The following is an 18,552-nucleotide window of genomic DNA, read 5'->3' on the forward strand; positions in this document are numbered from 1 at the left end:
CGGAGGCGGGATTAGGCTGCATTGGTAAGGGACTCGCCCAAGGTCTCCCGGCGGGTAAGAGCAGGAGCGGCGGGACTCCAGGGCCCCCGGCGGTAAGGTGGGTGCGGGGAGGTGAGGCAGGGCCGGGCGGTCGTTATGCAGGCGGCCGGGGGGAGGGGAGGGGGGGCGCCTTCCCGGGCGCTGTGGAGCTGGGCCTTGGGAAATGAAGCGCGTTGACTGCCGCCTCTCGCCCGCCGGCCCCGCCCTCCGCCGCTACACTTCCGGTGGGGCTGCGACCGCGGAGGGGCGCGGGCGGGCGCGCGGGCGGCCGCTGGGGGTGGCGGGATAGGCTGGGCGCGGCCGGCGGTGCGGGTGGTGCGGGCCGTGCCGTACAGGTCTCTGCGTTCCCCGCGGGCCCTCCGTCCCACCGGCGCCATGGGCAATTGCCACACGGTGGGGCCCAACGAGGCGCTGGTGGTTTCAGGTGAGAGGGCGGCGAGGGGGTTGGGTCTGGGGCGCCGGGGTGGAGAGGGTTGGGACGCGGGCTGTGCCCGCGAAGGTGGGTGAAGAGGGGGCGCGGGGTGGGTGCGGGGCTGGGGAGCTAGCGGGGACGGGCTAGGCCGGGGAGGGGCTCAGAGGGCGGAGGGCAGTGCGGAAGGTGGGGGCGCGGGTGTTGGGCCCGAGAACCTTACAGGAGGGGGGACCCCCATTCTCACACTTGCGGTGTTCCGAGCCCTCGAGACTCTCCCTCCCACTGCGTGTTTTCCCGTGTTTATTCCCTCCTGTCTCCGCCTCCTCCTTGGGCACGGTCTCCTCCCCTCTACTCCACTGTGGCCTAGGGGGTCCCGAACTGAGGCCGTGGGGAGGGGACCCGTGGTTCCCAGAACGTAGCGGTTTGGCTGGATTCCAGGGCCCGGCCCTTGGGGTGGGTCTCGAGGCTTTGGAGGGCAGGTGCCTGCCTGGGGATGGGGCCCTGGGACGGGGATCCTTTTGTTCCCGTTAATTCTGAGCGGGTTAGGGCTTGCTGGGGTTTACTGGCACTGCCCACCCCCGGAGATGCGGGTGCGGCCTCTACAGGTTGAGAAACCGGGTTCTGGGCTGTGTCGCCGCGGTTGCAAAATGCTACAGACTCCAGAATTTCTAGGAGCTTAGGTGGGGCTTGACTGCTGTGCTGGGGAAGGGAGAGGTATCTTTGCCTTAAGGCTGCTTTTTAAATTGTGTGTTTGGGTATCTTGAGAGGTGGCTGAAGCCTTTCAAGCCACCAGTTTGTGCAACCCCTGGCTGGCTCACAGGTGCTGGGAAGGGTGGTTTCCTGACAGCTTGGAGGCCTGTGGCTGCAGGAATCCTTCAGGTCTTACTTCCTACTATCAATGTCAATTTCCAGCCTGTGTGCAGAGTTGTTAGGGCTGGCTACAGAAGTGGGTAGAAGAGGGTGAGCTAGACCAGGGTTTGTAGCTGCCCCCTGGGGGGGTGTGATGAATCCACTGGGAACTTTTACCCCAGAACATGGCCTCTGGCTCGGTTTGGATCTCAAAATCCGTCTCTCCACTGGGACAGGAAATCCCCGCCCTCCCTGATCAGGACCCTCCTACTCTTGTAGGGAAGAGCAGACAAGACCAGAGGTGGCCTTGGGATTTAGGAGGGAGACCCCCAGAGAACACTGAGGCCAGACTTGCACCTGTCTCCCAGACCCCAGTCCTAAAGAAGACTTTTAGAACCCGAAAATCTGCATGGCACTTTGTCCTGTAGACTTTTCTTTCTGGAAGTCCAGACCCTGAGCTGAGGAGACAAAAGCTCCAATCCTGTCCCTGTGGAGAGACTAAGGGGTGAGAGGAGCACCTGAGTTAGGCTGCTCTGTACCTTCCACTTGCCGGAAATCTGGTCCTCTGGCCAGAGGCCAATGCAGTGGCCTCCCTCCCCTGTTTTAGGAGGGAGCGGAGGCCGTGCTGAGAATTGAGGGCACTGTAGTCAAGGAAGGGTAGGAGAGAAGAGGGAGGGATAAGGCTCAGGATAACAGAACCTGGGGATTTGAGCCGATCAGACGGATAGAGATGCAGCTCTCCCTCGCAGAACTCCCAGCAGAGCAGGGCAGAGCAACCACTCCCAGCCCTGCGGTTACTTAAGCCTGCATCTAGGTCTGGAGGCATCACATTCAGCCCAATTTGAGAAGGATGCCGTTAAATCTCCTGGTCATCTTCTGCACCTGAAAAGGCTGGAGGATTTTCCTGGTTGTCTGACCTCCCTTCTTCATTCTGTAATATCAAACCTTTTTGTCTCTCTCTCTCTCTCTCTCTCTCCTTTCAGCAATTTTAAAGGGGGAATCCAAACACCATACATCTTTCTCTCATCTCTACACTAGGTCAGAGGTTCTTAACCTGGGGTCCGTGGGTAGAATTTAGAGGTCTGTGCGTTTGGATGGGGGAAAGACATGCTCCCGACCTTGTCACTAACCTTAATTGAAAGTTAGCCTTTCTTCGGATTATAAATGTCAGCCACAATCCATGTTAACATTAGCAGGTATTTTCCTACCATACTGCCATTGTAGCAGGTACCTTTGAAGTCATTTATGCTCTCGCTGAATTCTGCTTCTGAAACCATCACTACACTGTATGTTAACCAACTTGGATTTAAATAAAATTTCTTTAAAAAGCGAGTAGTTTTAGCATCCCTAAATTCTACTCCTGAAACCATTACTACACTATATATTAACTTAGTTTTTTTTTAATTTTTTTTTTAACGTTTATTTATTTTTGAGAGAGAGACAGAGCATGAACAGGGGAGGAGCAGAGAGAGAGGGAGACACAGAATCTGAAACAGGCTCCAGGCTCTGAGCTGTCAACACAGAGCCCGACGTGGGGCTCGAACTCACAGACCGTGAGATCATGACCTGAGCCGAAGTCGGACACTTAACCGACCAAGCCACCCAGGCGCCCCTATGTTAACTTAGATTTAAAAAAAAAAAAAAAATATTTACGCTCATCAGTACTTGAGGTTTAGCTAGTTATTAACCACTAGATTTTATTATTTAATGTGTTACTATTTCACACCTATTACTATGTATTACATGTCAAACATTTGGTGGTTTTAATAATTTGATAACTTTAAATATAATTGTTTATGTATTTTATGCATTTATCAACATTCCTGCATTGCTGGACTACTAACAGGGGCTGTGGCTCAAAAGAGACTAAATCCCCCTTGGAGAGTATGGTCTTCTGGAGTAGTGGGAAGAAGATAGAAGAGAGGCAGGAAGGGAGCAGAATATTCCTGAGAAGGTAGAGGGATGGACTGGGTCTGGAGGGGCTAAGAATGGAACAGAGGTTGGCGTGTAATTCTTCAGCTTGGATACGGACAGGGCAAAGGCAAGTAAGTTGAGTTAGAAAAAGTGAGATAAAATTAGAAGAAACTTCCAGGTGTGAAGAGAGTGAAAGCTAGGGACGTCAAGGAAGGGGCACCTGAGTGTCCTCTCTTGGGCGTGGTGCTCAGGCTCAGTGTGACCAGGAATCTGGGAGGGAGATGCCTTTCAGGGCAGGAAGCTGCTGGGGGTGGGGCAGACTGGCAGTACGAGCTTCCTGTTGTTGCTACCCCTGGGAACTTGGCCATGTTGCCCTTGGCCAAGGCCCAGCTTCGGCTGTGGCAGCCTACTCTCAAGGTCAAAGAATAAGTTAAAGGTATAGGGTGGACACCCCCTTCCCCCACACGATCCCACCCCACCTCTACCGCTTCCACCCCCAGCACAGTGAGAAGTGCCCTGGAACCCGCTGGAGGCCCCAGCCCTCACCAGGCCCAAAGTGAAACAAGCTGTGATTTTTGACCCTTTCAGTTTCTCCAGATCCCGAGATGGCTTAGGTTTCAGGTTGACTGCTTGTCCTTAGAGGCCTCCCTTACCCCACTCCCCAGGGCAGAGAAGCCTACGCTAGCTTCCCTTGAGCAGCAACAGCCTTGTGGACAGTTATTTCTCCCCCAGAGAAACAGGCCTCTTTCCACCCCTACTCACACTGCGGGGCTGCGCCTTACTCCCTGGACTTCTGGCTCGGCTCCTTGCACACTGTGCACAGAGGCAGGCCCAGGAAACTGGGTTGGCTCTCGGGGAGCAGTCTCGGACACCAGTTCTTTAAGGTGACAGGCTTTCTGCACTAGTGAGGTCTTTGTCCTTCGCCTCCACCTGTCCAAAACTTGTCTCCAGTTCCCTGTTCTCTGTGTTGTCTCTGGTTCCGTTGTTGACCTCACCACCCACTCAAACCTGTACTCTGGAGGTGCACCCATGTGGTAGCCAATAGCCACTTAAATTTAAATTAAATCAGAGGAGAGCCTGGGTGGTTCAGTCAGTTAGATGTCCAACTCTTGATTTCGGCTTGGGTTGTGATCTTGCAGTTCATGAGAGCGTGCCCTGAGTCCGGCTCTCTGCTGACAGAGCGGACTCTGCTTGGGATTCTCTCTCCCTCTCTTTCTTCCCCTCTCCCATGTGTATGCGCATTCTCTCTCTCAAAATAAATAAACTTAAAAAAAAATTTGTTTATTAGAAATTCAGTTCCTCGGTCGTACCAGCCACATTTCCAGTCCTCAGTAAGCACATGTGGCTAGTGGCTGCCATATTGCACAGTGCAGCCATAGAACATTTCCACCCTCTCAGGTTCTCTTGGACAAGATTGCTCTAGAAGTTACTCCATGACACCAGCCACCATGTCTTGCCTAAGTCATTGCAAGACGTTTCTACCTAATTTCCTTGGCCACCCCGCCCCCTTCTTCCACCTTGTGCAAAGTGGTGTTTCTAAAAGGTAAATGCAATTTTGTTGCTCCTCACCTTAAATCCTTGTGTGACCACCCACCCCCCCCATCACACACACACACACACACACACACACACACACACACACACACACACCTAGCTCTTTAGCCTGATACCTGAGACACTCTATGATCTGGCCTCTGCCCCCTACCCTGCTTGTACCCCGCTGTGGGTCCTCAGAGACACTGTAACCCAGCTACATGAAACTACCCCTGACCCTTGACCTTTGGAGGCACACACCCTAAGGCTTTCCTGGAAACTGAAGTCTGTGAATACAGAAATGATGACACCCACTGGCTTTTTCCCAAATCCCATTTCCTTTGAATCATCTGTTTCCTGCACATTTTTCTGCACTGCAAGGAAACTGCCCCTCTAGCTTTTACTAAAGTTCTCTTGAACTCGGTGAATAATTTTGGTATTATCAGTTCACAACAAGAATTTCAGGAATTGGTTCTTCTCACTTCTGCATAGACATTATGCCAGCATGCTGGACATGTCTACAGCTGGATCCGAGTTGGGGCCCGATTCAACATTCTGTTTAGTTGATACAGTTTTCAGGAACCACTTCCTTAAAAAAAAAAATTTTTTTTTTACATTTGTTTATTTTTGAGAGACAGAGACAGAATACAAGCAGGGGAGGGGCAGAGAGAGAATGAGACACAGAATCTGAAGCAGGCTCCAGGCTCCGAGCGGTCAGCACAGAGCCTGACACGAGGCTCAAACCCATGAACTGTGAGATCGTGACCTGAGCCAAAGTCGGACGCTTAACCAACCGAGCCACTCAGGCGCCCCATAAGAACCAACCACTTCCTTTTCAGGCCTTTTCTCTTTGTCTCCACTTCTGCCACTGGTACCACAGGTTGGCCTTTGTTTTGAGGCCTTGCCTTCCCCATTCACTCCCATAAGAAGTACACAGTCACTCTGAAGCCCTGGAAGTAGGGAACCAACCTTACTGAGATGTGTCTGCTGGGCATGAGCAAGGATCCCATCTTGGCTCCAAGACACCTCCCTCCCTTCAGTCTCCCAGTGCCCTCCCCCCGCCCCCCGTGTGCCCTGAACCCCTTCTTGTTCTGCACACTCCCTGGTACATGGTATTACAATTATCTCAGGAAAAGTTCCCACCTCCTTCAAGATAGAAATTGTAGGGGCGCCTGCGTGGCTCAGTTGGTTAAGCATCCAACTTCAGCTCAGGTCATGATCTCACGGTTCATGAGTTCAAGCCCCACATCGGGCTCTGTGCCAACAGCTCAGAGCCTGGAGCATGCTTCGGATTCTGTGTCTCCTTCTCTGCCCCTCCCCCACTCGTGCTCTGTCTCTCTCTCAAAAATAAATTAACATTAAAAAAAGATAGGAATTATAAATTAAAAAAAAAAAGGAATTGTATCTTCATCTCTTTATTCCTAGCACAGAAACAGTCTACTTGTTTGTTGAATGAATGGTTAAATGAAAGATGAAGCTTTTCCTGCTCACTCCTGCCCACTGACTTCTGTTCTCTGAAAGTACTTACATGCGGAACCACTCATTGGATAGCCTTCTTTCTATGCAAATTGTCTACCAAATTGTCTGTCTCCCTTTTTTTTTATTATTTAAAAATTTTTAATGTTTATTTATTTTGGGGAGAGATCGAGAGCAGTTGGGGGAAGGGCAGAGAGAGAGAGGGAAAAGCAGGCTCCAGACTCTGAGCTGTCAGCACAGAGCCCAGTGCAGGGCTGGAACTCACGAATTGCGAGATCATGATCTGAGCTGAAATCAGAGGCTTAACCGACGGAGCCACCCAGGCACCCCTGTCTGTCTCTCATTTCTGTGTAAGCTCAGCCCCCAACAGTGGTGCTTGTCAACTGTCAGAGTGAGTAAAGGCCCAGAGTTGCTGTTGGAGGGATGGGGGGTAGACAAACCCAAGAACTGACTGACCAGCAGTGGTTTGCTTTGCTCTCCAGGGGGCTGTTGTGGTTCTGACTATAAACAGTACGTGTTTGGCGGCTGGGCCTGGGCCTGGTGGTGTATCTCCGACACTCAGAGGTAAGGGCCCAGGGGCTGGGGAACCTGGCATCCTGGTGGGCAAGGGAGAAAAGGGTTTCCAGCCTTCCCCGCTTCACCCCCCGGTCAGCTAGAGCATCCTCCCTTGCCACATTCCCATGCTGGGGGCCTTCTAAGAAGCAGGTGAGATGGGTTGCACAGGGACACAGGGGGTCTGTCTGCGGGCACCTTCTCCTTAGTGGGTATGCTTTTTCCACTGGAGACGTCACTTCTGTCCCAGAGAATCCAGGGTCATGCCCAAGCAGAATCCTGACTCCCTGAGCCTAACTCAGTTATTCTTGCAGCCCTATTCCCTGTGGAGAGGAAGGGCTGAAGAGACCCACATACGCCCTCACCCGTGCAGGCCTGGACAGTGTAGGCAGGGCTAAAGGGCAGAGAATGACGGATGCACGTTGTGAAGGGCTCCGTGATAGCCGCAGCTTACCGACAGCGGGTGGGGATCTAAGGAACTGGTGCCGGGCTGGGCAAAACAGGTCTGGACCTCCTCAGTCAGTCTGGAAAGACTCACCAGAGGAAGGGACATTGCAGCCCCCCAGAGGGCCCACCATCCGGCTCTTCCTGGGGCTCCCCCAGAACCCTCAGCGGGACCAGACTTGGCCTGGGCCTCTCCTGGCTCCCTCACTGCCTACCCACAAGGAGAAGAGGTGTGCCAGCCACTTTTCCACCGTCACCCCCTTCCTGACTATGCCCAGATCCTTCCAGGCCAGGACCCACGCAACAGGGAGGGGAAGTGATGGCCACCCCGGAGGGAAAACAGCAGCGATTGCAGTGGAAATCCCCCTCTGGCCCAGCCCCCCAAGTCAGCAGAGAGAGGCCCTCCGTGGCTGCGCTGAGCTCTACGCTTGAGACTCCAGGGGGACTGAGGGTGTTGGCCAAGGTCAGGGCCATGGGGAAGCAGGTCACCTTTTTAACTTCACTGATTTCCCGTAACCCCCTCTGCTCTCCCCTCACTTTGTTCTGCCCGAGTTGAGGAATCCTGGGGGACTCTCCTGGCTCAAGGCCAAAAGTGTCCGAGAGTATAACCAGTACTGATCGCAACTTCTCAGGAGGACACGAGGCCCTCCTGAGTGGGCCAGTGGCCTGTCGGAAGCCATGGGGTGCCCTCTCCAGAGGTACTGTCACCCCACCCCACATGCCTTGCAGTCCTGGGATGACCGAGTAAGTCGTCCAGACACTGCGGTACAGCCAGTCCTGGAGAGTTTGCAACTTTACCCAGAGACTTGTCCCGCGCAGGCATCCACTGCTAGGGTGACACGCCTGCAGCCCTTTCTCTACGTTCTTGGCGCCCCCTCCTGCTTTTTGCTCCAGGCAGCAGAGCCCCAGGACAGGAGAGCCAAGCTTCTCTGACAGTACGTTTGGAAGTAAGGAGTGGAGGGCCTTGTACGTCATCCTGGGAAACTGACCTCACACACCCAGGCTTAGCATTCTCCCTCTGGTGCCACTTGCTGGGTGGTCTAAGCCTGGAGCCCGCCCCTTCCTGGGCTCTGTGTCCAAGGGCCGTCCCTTCCCCGACCCCTAGCCTACCTGAAGGACGTCTCTACAAGCTGGGGCTTCTATTTCCCTAGGCCGGCAGGAAGAGCCCCTCAGGTCGGAGTAGAGGCTTCTAACCCAGCCTGGATTCTAGCCTCCCCTTTGAGATACTTTCCGCACACCGCCCTCCAGGTCCCCCACCTCCGTTGTCAGCCGTTCTTCGCCAGGCTCGATGAAGCCCTGCCTGCTGCACTTTGCCGCCACATCCTGTGCTGTCCTGAGGCCCTGATGTGGCAGCTCTCTCCCTTACCTGAGTGAATCCTCCACCTCTGGCATCTGAGCTGCAGCCTCCTGTCTTCCCTCCTTCCTTCCCTCCTTCCCTCCCTCGCTCCTATCTCCCTCTCTCCTCCTTCCCCAGAAGAGAGCTTAGTGGGTTCCTGTCTGAGTCCTCTCAGGCCAAGGAGTGCCAGGATCAGGGGCTCAAATGAAGGCAACCTTTCCACACCTGCACGGCCAGAGCCCCCCGGGCTGGCACTGTGCTGGGTGAGGCGGGGCTCCCATCCCCCACCCCCATCCTCCAGTCCGCCTGCCTCTGCTCCTTCAGCTCCTGCCACTGTCCTCCCTTCTTCTGGTTGAAGGAAACTGTCCACACTGTCAGCATCCCAGCTTCTGCCTGGCCTGCCACCCTGCACTCACTCGCACACACACGTGCTGCGTGAGGGAGGCCCAGCTAGGGTGGCCTAAACAGCTTCAAGACGCTTCATTTTCTTTGCCATGACTCTCTTTGCCTCTGCCCAACTTTGGAAATCCCAAAGTGAATTACCCCGTCACCCCCCAGTTGTCCCTGTGAATATTGTGGGAGGGACACACTTTCTCCTCCAGCCTTCCTTGACACCTAGCCCCCCAAATCAGAAAATCCAAGGTTTTCTTTGGGCTTTCCTGGCCCTAAATTGCCTACTTAGTGATATGTAACACAAACCCAAGCAGGATTTGGTATTTGCTGTGGTTCGTTAATCCCCAGAGTGGCCTCTTCTGTCCAATTTCTGGAAACACAGGTTTGCCTGTGTTTGGAGAGTAGAGCTGACACTAAGTCTCCCAGACTCTCCTGCCAGGAGTCTGCCAGGAGTTTCCTGGGAAAGTGAGGTGGCGGGCAACCCAGGTGCCCTGTGCACAGGCGTCCCGACCTCAGGTCATAGGCTTTTTCCCCAGCCCAGCCGCTCCTCCTTAGAGGGGTATGGGAAAAGAGACCCAGAGGCCTCAGGCCAGCAAGGGGCCTTCCTCTGTCCCCCTACAACCCTAGGCTGAGCCGGCAGTAGAGGGCTAAAGTATTAAGAGCAACCCCGCCCTGCCCCAGGCATCCGGCATCGTTGCTTGTCTGGTAACCACTGTGTGTGTTTGCTGTGTCCCCTCCTACCCCTTCCTTTCCCTACCTCTCCCTCCCCCTGGCTGCTCCTCAGACTGTCTCTGGAGGTTATGACCATCCTGTGTCGCTGTGAGAATATTGAGACGTCGGAGGGGGTCCCGCTATTCGTAACAGGGGTTGCACAGGTAATAACCCACCTGCTTCCTCCTCTGTGTCTAACCTTCTCTCTTCCTGCCCAGCGGGGCCTGGCAGGCAGGAGCCAGATGGACTCCCCTCCGAAAGTGTGCCTCCCTCCCCTCTGTTCCCGCCTGTGCTGCCGTGGGTGCCAGGATGGACCCCTAGAGATCCCCAGTTCCCTTGCCCTCACTGACTGGGGCTGCTAGTGGGGAAAGAGCAAGGGATTCTGGAACCCCTCCCAGGTCTGCTAGTGAATGTCCTTGGATGCCAAGGGGTAAGTTGAGGCAGGAGACACAGGCCCCTGTGTGTCAGAACTCGGCTGTCTGGACAGGAAGGGTTCAGTCCCAACCACTCCAGGTCCTGCGGAGCCCGTTGCCAGCCTCCCGTCCATGCTGACCCCCCAGTGTCAAGCCCTAGCCCTCATTCTCACAAGGCCAGAAAATGGGTCCCATGAAAAGTTCTGTTCGTCAGGCTCCTCCGACCTCCTTGCCAGGCATCAGCAAAATGAGCCTTGGCCATTCCCTGCTCCTAATTTTTGTTGAGAAGGCTTTGAGAAAATCTCTAGTCACTAAGATTTTAGTTTCCCTGTGTGCGAAGTAGGGGAATCATGTCCTCTACGTGTTCTGTAGGGATATTGGAAAGGCAAGTAAAACAACATGAGGGCTTTTTGAGATTTTTGGAAAAGAAGTGCTAGAAAAACCTAAGCTTTTATTATTAATCCGGTCTCTGTGTGTGTGTGTGTGTGTGTGTATGTGTGTGTGTACGCACATGGGTGTGTGGTATTTTTAAAGTTCGTTTATTTTATTTAAAAAATTTTTTTAATGTTTATTTATTTTTGAGAGAGACAGACAGACAGAGCATGAGTGGGGGAGGGGCAGAGAGAGAGGGAGACACAGAATCAGAAGCAGGCTCCAGGCTCCAAGCTGTCAGCACAGAGCCCAATGCGGGGCTCGAACCCGCTGACTGTGAGATCATGACCTGAGCCAAAGTCAGACGCTCAACCGACTGAGCCATCCAGGCACCCCAAGTTCATTTATTTATTTTGAGAGAATGTGAGAGAGCAAGCAGAGGAGGGGCAGAGAGAGGGGGAAGAAGAGAATCCTAAGCAGGCTCCACGCTATCAGTACAGAGCCCAACACAGGGCTGGATCCCACCAACTGTGAGATCGTGACCTGAGCTGAAATCCAAGAGCTGACCGCCCAACCAACTGAGCCACCCAGGTGCTCCCCAGTCTCACTTTGAAAAGCAAGTGGCCCCATGTCTCGCTCTTCACTGCCATGCAGCTGTAGCCAATGAAACCCATTCCTGAGCCAGGGTGTTCGGTAACTCCCAGCGCTTTCTTTGTAATATGCAGGTGGTCATCTTCATTGCTTCCCTCAGCAGCTCCCTGTTGAGCACCTTCCCAGTTCCAGGCACTGCGGTGAGCATCAGAAATCCCCTGCCCCCTCAGAGCCTGCATGCTGGGCGCCCAGACCGGAAGGGCCCAAACATCATCTTACCAATCCCCTTACCTTGCTGGAAATTGCCCTTCCGGCTTCTCAGGCACAACCCTGCACCACCTCTCCCTTCCTCACCCAGCCTGCCGGCTCTAACGGGGAAGGGGACTGTCCCCACCTTACCCACTCCTTGTAGCCGTGCGCAGGCAGGCTTCGGCACAGAGGCCTGAGAAACTCAGAGCACTTTGTGTGGAACCAGTAGGGTCCCAGCCTCCCTCGACACCCTTGGCTAAAGAAACCCCGCTCTGCCTCCAAACTGCTACTGACTTGAGACAACTGCAGATACCTGTGTCCCTTTTAAGCTGGGTGATGTGGACCCTGGAGATTGTCTGGGCCAGGATGCCCTCGTGTGACCTCAGCCCCGGTTCCCCACTTGAGCCACCTGGGCCCAACCCCAGAGGGTAGGCTTCAAGTCCAGCCTGTTGCCAGGTGGAGGGACTGGGCAGGACTCCCCTGGCCAGGCGCAGACGCAGGGTCACCTCTGTCTCGGCCCAGCAGCAGGCATACTCCTAGTACGCCAGGCTAGTAGGCAGGGCCCTCTGGGCAGCCTCCCGGGGTGCCTTGGGGACAGGTGAAGGCCCCTGGGAACGTTCAGATGGCACCCGTGGATGACCCACACAGCCCAGCCCGGAGTACCAGCGCTTACGTGTTTTTCCCAGGACACATACACACACACACACACACACACACACACACACACACACACACACAGCTACACCTGGACTCTCCGCACTGGCCCAGACCGCCCACAACCACTGCTCTACTTCCTTTCCCTACTCTGCAGGCCAGGCTCATCTGAGCAGACATGTGTGCCGTGGGCAGAACACTTACACTGCTTCCCCCGGAGCCACCTGCACCCACGCTGCTCTGCCTTCCCACCCATCTCCCCACAGACTCCTGACTACGACCCCTCAAAGCGCCCACCCCACCCTCTGCAGCAGGACCCCTGGCCTGTCCCAGTCGGAGCAGTGAGGTATTGGACTCTCCCCACACCCCAGGCCCTGGGCCCCCAGACCCATGCCCCTGTTTTGCATTTCTTGGCAGGATTTCCCTAGAGATTATGACGTTGCAGCCCCGCTGCGAGGACGTAGAGACGGCCGAGGGGGTAGCTTTAACTGTGACGGGTGTCGCCCAGGTATAGTAACTCAGCAGCCCCACGCATGTCCGTTGAGCTGCCTCGTCCCTGTGCCGGGGTTTGGGGGGAGGAGGAGAGGACGGCAGCCAGGGGCAGTCTCCCTCCAGTGCCCCTTCCCCTGCCCCCCTTCCAAGAGAGGGTCGTCGTCACCGGAATGTGCTCACTCGGCCTCTTGGCCACTCAGTAGGACTAACAGACACCCCTTCTCTCCTCAGCGGGCTCGCAAGAGACAGAACCAGTGCTGAGGGCTCCTGGCTCACTAACCCCACCCCATTCTTTGCAGGTGTTGGAAGTGCCACGCCCCAGAATCCAGGCCTTCCCTGTTCCCTGGGGAGGGGGCTAAAGGGGACCAGAGGGGAGGCCACGTGAGGCAGAGGAGTTGTCGGAGGCTGCTTTATGTTCTCAGCTCGGGGCCAGGGTGAGGGGCTTCCTGCTCCAGTCCAGTTCTCAACGTCACAGGGCAGCAAGGTGCAACCATGCTATAGGCTCCTGGTGAGGGGGTGCTTGGCTTAATACCTCGGGTATGAAAGGCAGGTGGATACCCACCCTCGGTGGCATCCCCCTGGACCTGTCTCCTGCCCTGTCCAGGCTCTCTTCCCTAGTCTGTGTATCTGTGTCCCTATCACTCATTTTCCTTTTTGCCCTCTCTGCCCCTCAGCCTGCAGGTCTCCCACCTGTGGGGAGACTGCATGGGAGGAATTGGCTAACGAGGGAATAGTGAGTGGGCTGAGGGTGGGGAGACGAGCCCCAAATGCCCAGCAGAGAGGCCGTGTCAGGGCCCGAGGCTGCCAGTGAAGATAAAAATTGTCAGTGTAAGAATTCCATGTGTGCTCTCCCCACCAGAGGCCTCAGACAGACTCTGTCCCCTCCTGGCCCCTAGGCCTCCGGGTCTGAGAAAAGAGGGGAGGGGCACAGCCACCATCCTCCACATCTCTGGGTCTGGGGACTCCATCTGCCCCCCTCCAGCCTGGTTCAGGCGCCTCTGTGACTACTGGCAGGTGAAGATCATGACGGAGAAGGAGCTCCTGGCAGTGGCCTGCGAGCAGTTTCTGGGCAAGAACGTGCAGGACATCAAGAACGTCGTCCTGCAGACCCTGGAGGGACACCTGCGCTCCATCCTTGGTAAGGCCCTGCCCCTCCCAGGGACCCCTCTGCTGCCTTTGAGGAACCTCGCAGGCTCTCCAAGCCAGGGCCAGGGAGGGGCGTGGGGCAGGGCAGGGAGGTCTGTCAGTCCCACCAAGGTTTCCTTTTAAACTTCGGTGACTTGAGGGAAAGGGGAGGGCATTGGGATGGGGAGGTGAGGGGCCGCCTGTCTGGCCAGGCTCCTGGTGTTGCTTGAGACACTTTTCCTCATCCAGCCTGGACTCTGCAAGAGGAGGCTCAGTGTTAAATACTGTGAAGAAGAAACCCCGGGAAGACCCAGCTCAGACTGCACTACGTGGGCATGCAGTCAGACTGCTGCTTGTATGCCTCGTCCCTTCTGCGGTGGGCTGGGCCCCCAGGGAACCAGCCCATGATCCCTCTGTTCCCAGGGACCCTCACCGTGGAGCAGATTTATCAGGACCGGGATCAGTTTGCCAAGCTGGTGCGGGAGGTGGCGGCCCCTGATGTCGGCCGCATGGGCATCGAGATCCTCAGCTTCACCATCAAGGTGCAGTGCGATAGGAAGGCTGCAGCCCCCCACGTCCCCCTGGGAGGGGGGTGTTGGCAGGAGGGGCACCTCTGTACCTATGACTCTTCCCAAGGATGACTCCCCCTTCCCTCCCAGGACGTGTATGACAAAGTGGACTATCTAAGCTCCTTGGGCAAGACACAGACTGCCGTGGTACAGAGAGATGCCGACATTGGGGTGGCCGAGGCTGAGCGAGACGCAGGCATCCGGGTACGTGGGCTTTCCTTCCTGCCCCCAGGGCCAGGGATCTCGGGGGCGGGGGGTGGGACCATGGTAGGTTGAGGGAACCCTCAGCACCTGCCCCTCCTGCTGCCAGGAAGCCGAGTGCAAGAAGGAGATGCTGGATGTGAAGTTCATGGCAGACACCAAGATCGCCGACTCCAAGCGAGCCTTCGAGCTACAAAAGTCAGCTTTCAGTGAGGAGGTCAACATCAAGGTGAGGAGCCGTAGGGCATCCCAGGTTGGGGCTCAGGGCTCGGGACCTGGCAGCCAGCCTCTGACGTGCTGCCCTTCTTCCTGCCGCAGACAGCTGAGGCCCAGCTGGCCTATGAGCTACAAGGAGCCCGTGAGCAGCAGAAGATCCGGCAGGAAGAGATTGAGATTGAGGTTGTACAGCGCAAGAAGCAGATCGCAGTGGAGGCACAGGAGATCCTGCGCACAGATAAGGAGCTCATTGCCACAGTGCGCTGTCCTGCCGAGGCTGAGGCCCACCGCATACAGCAGATCGCCGAGGGTGAAAAGTGAGCGCCCCTGGCCGAGGGGGGGACTAGTCAGGCTCCTCTCCCATCCGCCTCTCCAGCCCCAGCATGGAAGCCGCCTCTCCCAGCACCTGCTGACTGAGGTGGGGGTGTGCCGCCTTCCCAGTGGGATTGCTGTTGGGAAGGCTGAACTAGATAAAGGAGACCTGAGGGCCCGGTATGGTACTTGGCACAGCGGGCATCCTGGCCAGTCCCTGGCTAGTCTCTCCCATTTGCATCTGGCAGCTGGTGGCCTCTCTCTGCCAGAGCCTGAAGAAGGCACCTCCCTCCTTAGGTCCCCAACCCCTGACACCCGGCAGAGCAGAGGGCTTGAGGGTTTGCTGGCCCCCAGGCAAGGCTTGAGGGCCCCCTGGCACTTCGCACTGATGCTGCCTGGCCTGAACTCCTGCAGGGTGAAGCAGGTCCTCTTAGCACAGGCGGAGGCTGAGAAAATCCGCAAAATCGGGGAGGCGGAGGCAGCAGTCATCGAGGCGATGGGCACGGCAGAAGCTGAGCGGATGAAGCTCAAGGCTGAGGCCTACCAGAAATATGGGGATGCAGCCAAGATGGCCTTGGTGCTGGAGGCCCTGCCCCAGGTGAGGCCTTTGCCCCGGGGTGGATCCGGCTGGGCCTTGTCAGGAACACAGCGAGGGCTGGCTAGAAACATTAAATGTGAGAGGGCTCGGCGTGGGGGGGGGGGGGGGGGCAGGAACCCTGCAACAGGCACAGGCCCATCCCTGGCCCACTGGGTCTCACTGACCGTGGCTTGCAAATAAGAGCCACCCAAGCTGGGGTGGGGTTTAGGCGAGGTGGAGAAAGGAAGGGGAGATGCTGGACGGGGCAGGGCAGGAGGACAGAGCGCACCAAACCGAGCCCTCCCCCCACCTCCCCCACCTAGATTGCTGCCAAAATCGCCGCCCCGCTGACCAAAGTCGATGAGATTGTGGTCCTCAGTGGGGACAACAGCAAAGTGACATCGGAGGTAAACCGACTGCTGGCCGAGCTGCCGGCCTCTGTGCACGCCCTCACAGGCATGGACCTCTCTAAGGTGAGTGCTGGCCGCCTGCGGGTGGGGCAGTCACGGGCCGCAGAGCCGAGGCCTCACGGCGCCTCCCTTCCTTGCAGATACCCCTGATCAAGAAGGCCACCGGCGCACAGGCGTGAGGCTCCCAAAGACCTACACCCGTCAGCAGCCGCCCGCCTCTCCCTCCAGCACCCGTTTTCCTACCACAGCGACAACGGGAACGCTACTGACTCTGGTGCCTTATTTTGTAGGGACCAGAAGTGCTGCGTGTTCAGGCCTTCTGTGGCTGTCTTCCCTTCTGTCCTGTCTCTAGCTGTCTCCTTCCTCTCCTCCCCCCACACCTTCACTTTCACTGCCACATTCATCTCGTTGGTCTCTTCCACCCTCCTCTCCCTGTACGTCTCCTCCTTTGTCTGTCTTTTTCTGTCCCTCTCTGCTCCCACCCTCTACACACATCATGTAGTTTAAGCTAAAGACGTGTATTATAATCATTGTCTGTCTCGGGGGGCAGTAGCCCTGCTGCTCCTCAGAATCCTGGTGCCTTGAAGTTCTCTGTGCATCTGTCCATCCTCCCCGTGGCCCTTGCCAAAATTCGGCATGGGTGCAGAGGGTCTGGGTAGGATGGCCACCCTCCCTTCTCTTGGCTTGGTCTTCCCAGCCCTAAACCCGACCCCAGGAAGTCCCCAGCCTCACCCGCTCCAGGCCCCCTCGGCCTAGCCGGGCACTGCCCTACTTCAGCCTCCCCCAGCCCCAGGCCTGCTCTCCTACCTTAACCTCTCTCTCTCTACCCAGGGGCAGAGGCAAGGCCTCCTGTCTATAGCAGCTCCCTCAGTTTACTACTGCCTTAGGAGGCCCCTGCTTGTGCTCAGGGAAGTCCCCTTCATGGACATGTCCCTACTAGGTGGAGTGGGGCTTGGTCCCAACTCTGCTAAACTCTTTTGGGATCAGGGTCTAGCCCCACTGGGGACTAGAAGGTGTGTAGACCGTCTTCCTGCTAGGGCTGTGCTGTCCTGGGTATTGGACCAGGCCCTTCCAGTGGGCAGGGCTGTGCCAACCCTATACAGAGTTGAGTGCTGTAGACTGGCCAGACTCTCTCATATCCCCCGTGCCATCTTTCCTTCTGGCCAGAGTGATAGGGTTCCAGCCATGGGGAAGCAGCCCAGTCTTCTGTCTTCTTGCTCTAGTGGAGACAGAAGAGCCCGGGGCCCAAGCATCCTGGCAGGGATGCTGTGGGTGTCCAGCGGTCCCAGTGTCCCACTTCTGGCTCTGCCCCAGCCTGTGTAGCTGTTCCTGCATGTGGATGCTGCATGTCTGGTCTGGGGCTTGGATGCTGCACTGCCCCATTGCCTGTCCCTTCTGGTAAAATAAAGATCTGTTATGCCTATGCCCTGTATCGTCTCTTCTGTGAGAGTGGAGACTAGGAAGCAAGAACTAACCAGGTCCCCTGCCCATATGCCCGTTCAGCCTCACGGTTACACTTTGTCTGTTCTTCCCCATGGTAGCCACTGGAGGGCATCAGCACACTGGCCTTGCCCCCAGCAGCATCCTGGGGCAGGGTGGCCATTGGCCCAGGTGCTGTGTCCAGATCTGAGCCTTGGGAGACCTGGCTCCATTGCAGGCAGAAGATGGAAGGGGCTGCTGGGCTCATCTCCCCACTGTGTCCATCCTGAGCCTCACTCAGTACTGGAGCCCGTTTCTCAGGCGTTAAGAATGTGAACTCTGGAATCAGACTGCATGGGTTTAAGTTTTAGCTCTATTGTTACCACCTGTGTGATCTTGAGCAACTATCTTCCTCTCTCTGGGCTTTAGTATTTTTCTTTCTCTTTATTTTTCTTTTTTTTTTAATTTTTTTTTTTAACATTTATTTATTTTTGAGACAGAGAGAGACAGAGCATGAACGGGGGAGGGTCAGAGAGAGAGGGAGACACAGAATCCGAAACAGGCTCCAGGCTCTGATCCGTCAGCGCAGAGCCCGACGCGGGGCTCAAACTCACGGACCGTGAGATCACGACCTGAGCCGAAGTCGGACGCTTAACCGACTAAGCCCCCCAGGCGCCCCTTCTTTTTTTCTTTTAATTTATTTTGAGAGAGAGTGTGCATGAGCAAGGAAGGGGCAGAGAGAGTGAATCCCAAGCAGACTCTGCACTGTCAGCACGGAGCCTGATGCAGGGCTCAAACTCATGAATTGTGAGATCACGACATGAGCCAACATCAAGAGTCAGACGCTTAACTGACAGTCATCTAGGCATCCCTAGACCCACATGTGTTTTGTGACAGAAGTGGCAATGCAGAGCTATGGGAAAGGACAGTCTTTTCAATAAAAGATACTAGAGGGGCGCCTGGGTGGCTCAGTCGGTTAAGCGGCCGACTTTGGCTCAGGTTGTGATCTCGCGGCCCGTGAGTTCGAGCCCCACATCGGGCTCTGTGCTGACCCCTCAGAGCCTGGAGCCTGTTTCAGATTCTGTGTCTCCCTCTCTCTCTGTCCCTCCCCCGTTCATGCTCTGTCTCTCTCTGTCTCAAAAATAAATAAACGTTAAAAAAAAAATTAAAAAAAAAAAAAAGATACTAGATATCTGTGGGAGGGGAAAAAAGTGGTTCTTGACCCTGAACCTCACATTGTACACAAAATCAGTTCCAGATGGACTGTAGATCTAAATGTGTAAAGTAGGATAA

General features: G+C 55.9%; 1 protein-coding gene across 5 annotated transcripts; it reads left to right on the plus strand.

Moving 5' to 3' along the window:
• The first annotated feature begins 182 nt into the window (after positions 1-182).
• Positions 183-17,263, plus strand: FLOT2 (flotillin 2). Of its 5 annotated transcripts, none has more exons than XM_045487884.1 (11): positions 183-463; positions 6,706-6,787; positions 9,733-9,823; positions 13,445-13,568; positions 13,979-14,097; positions 14,215-14,328; positions 14,435-14,554; positions 14,644-14,858; positions 15,268-15,451; positions 15,754-15,903; positions 15,981-17,263. In XM_045487884.1, the coding sequence occupies exons 1-11, from the start codon at positions 415-417 to the stop codon at positions 16,017-16,019; spliced, it is 1,287 nt and encodes a 428-aa protein (XP_045343840.1). In that variant the 5' UTR covers positions 183-414; the 3' UTR covers positions 16,020-17,263. The 5 variants fall into 5 exon arrangements, with proteins under 5 accessions (XP_045343840.1, XP_045343839.1, XP_045343844.1 ...); XM_045487883.1 differs by lacking the exon at positions 9,733-9,823 and adding an exon at positions 12,356-12,446 and having other exon boundaries at positions 260-463; XM_045487886.1 differs by lacking the exons at positions 183-463; positions 9,733-9,823 and adding exons at positions 11,170-11,235; positions 12,356-12,446 and having other exon boundaries at positions 6,711-6,787.
• Positions 17,264-18,552: the final 1,289 nt, after the last annotated feature.

The sequence above is a fragment of the Leopardus geoffroyi genome, chromosome E1, assembly GCF_018350155.1.
Source record: "Leopardus geoffroyi isolate Oge1 chromosome E1, O.geoffroyi_Oge1_pat1.0, whole genome shotgun sequence".
NCBI classification, from domain to species: domain Eukaryota; kingdom Metazoa; phylum Chordata; class Mammalia; order Carnivora; family Felidae; genus Leopardus; species Leopardus geoffroyi.

Excerpts from the sequence above, each read along its gene's own strand:
- FLOT2 (XM_045487884.1), top strand. The coding sequence starts at position 415 with ATGGGCAATTGCCACACGGTGGGGCCCAACGAGGCGCTGGTGGTTTCA. Across the intron at positions 464-6,705 it reads CGAGGCGCTGGTGGTTTCAG|GGGGCTGTTGTGGTTCTGAC; the intron begins GTGAGAGGGCGG and ends TTTGCTCTCCAG. Across the intron at positions 14,329-14,434 it reads AGCGAGACGCAGGCATCCGG|GAAGCCGAGTGCAAGAAGGA; the intron begins GTACGTGGGCTT and ends TCCTGCTGCCAG.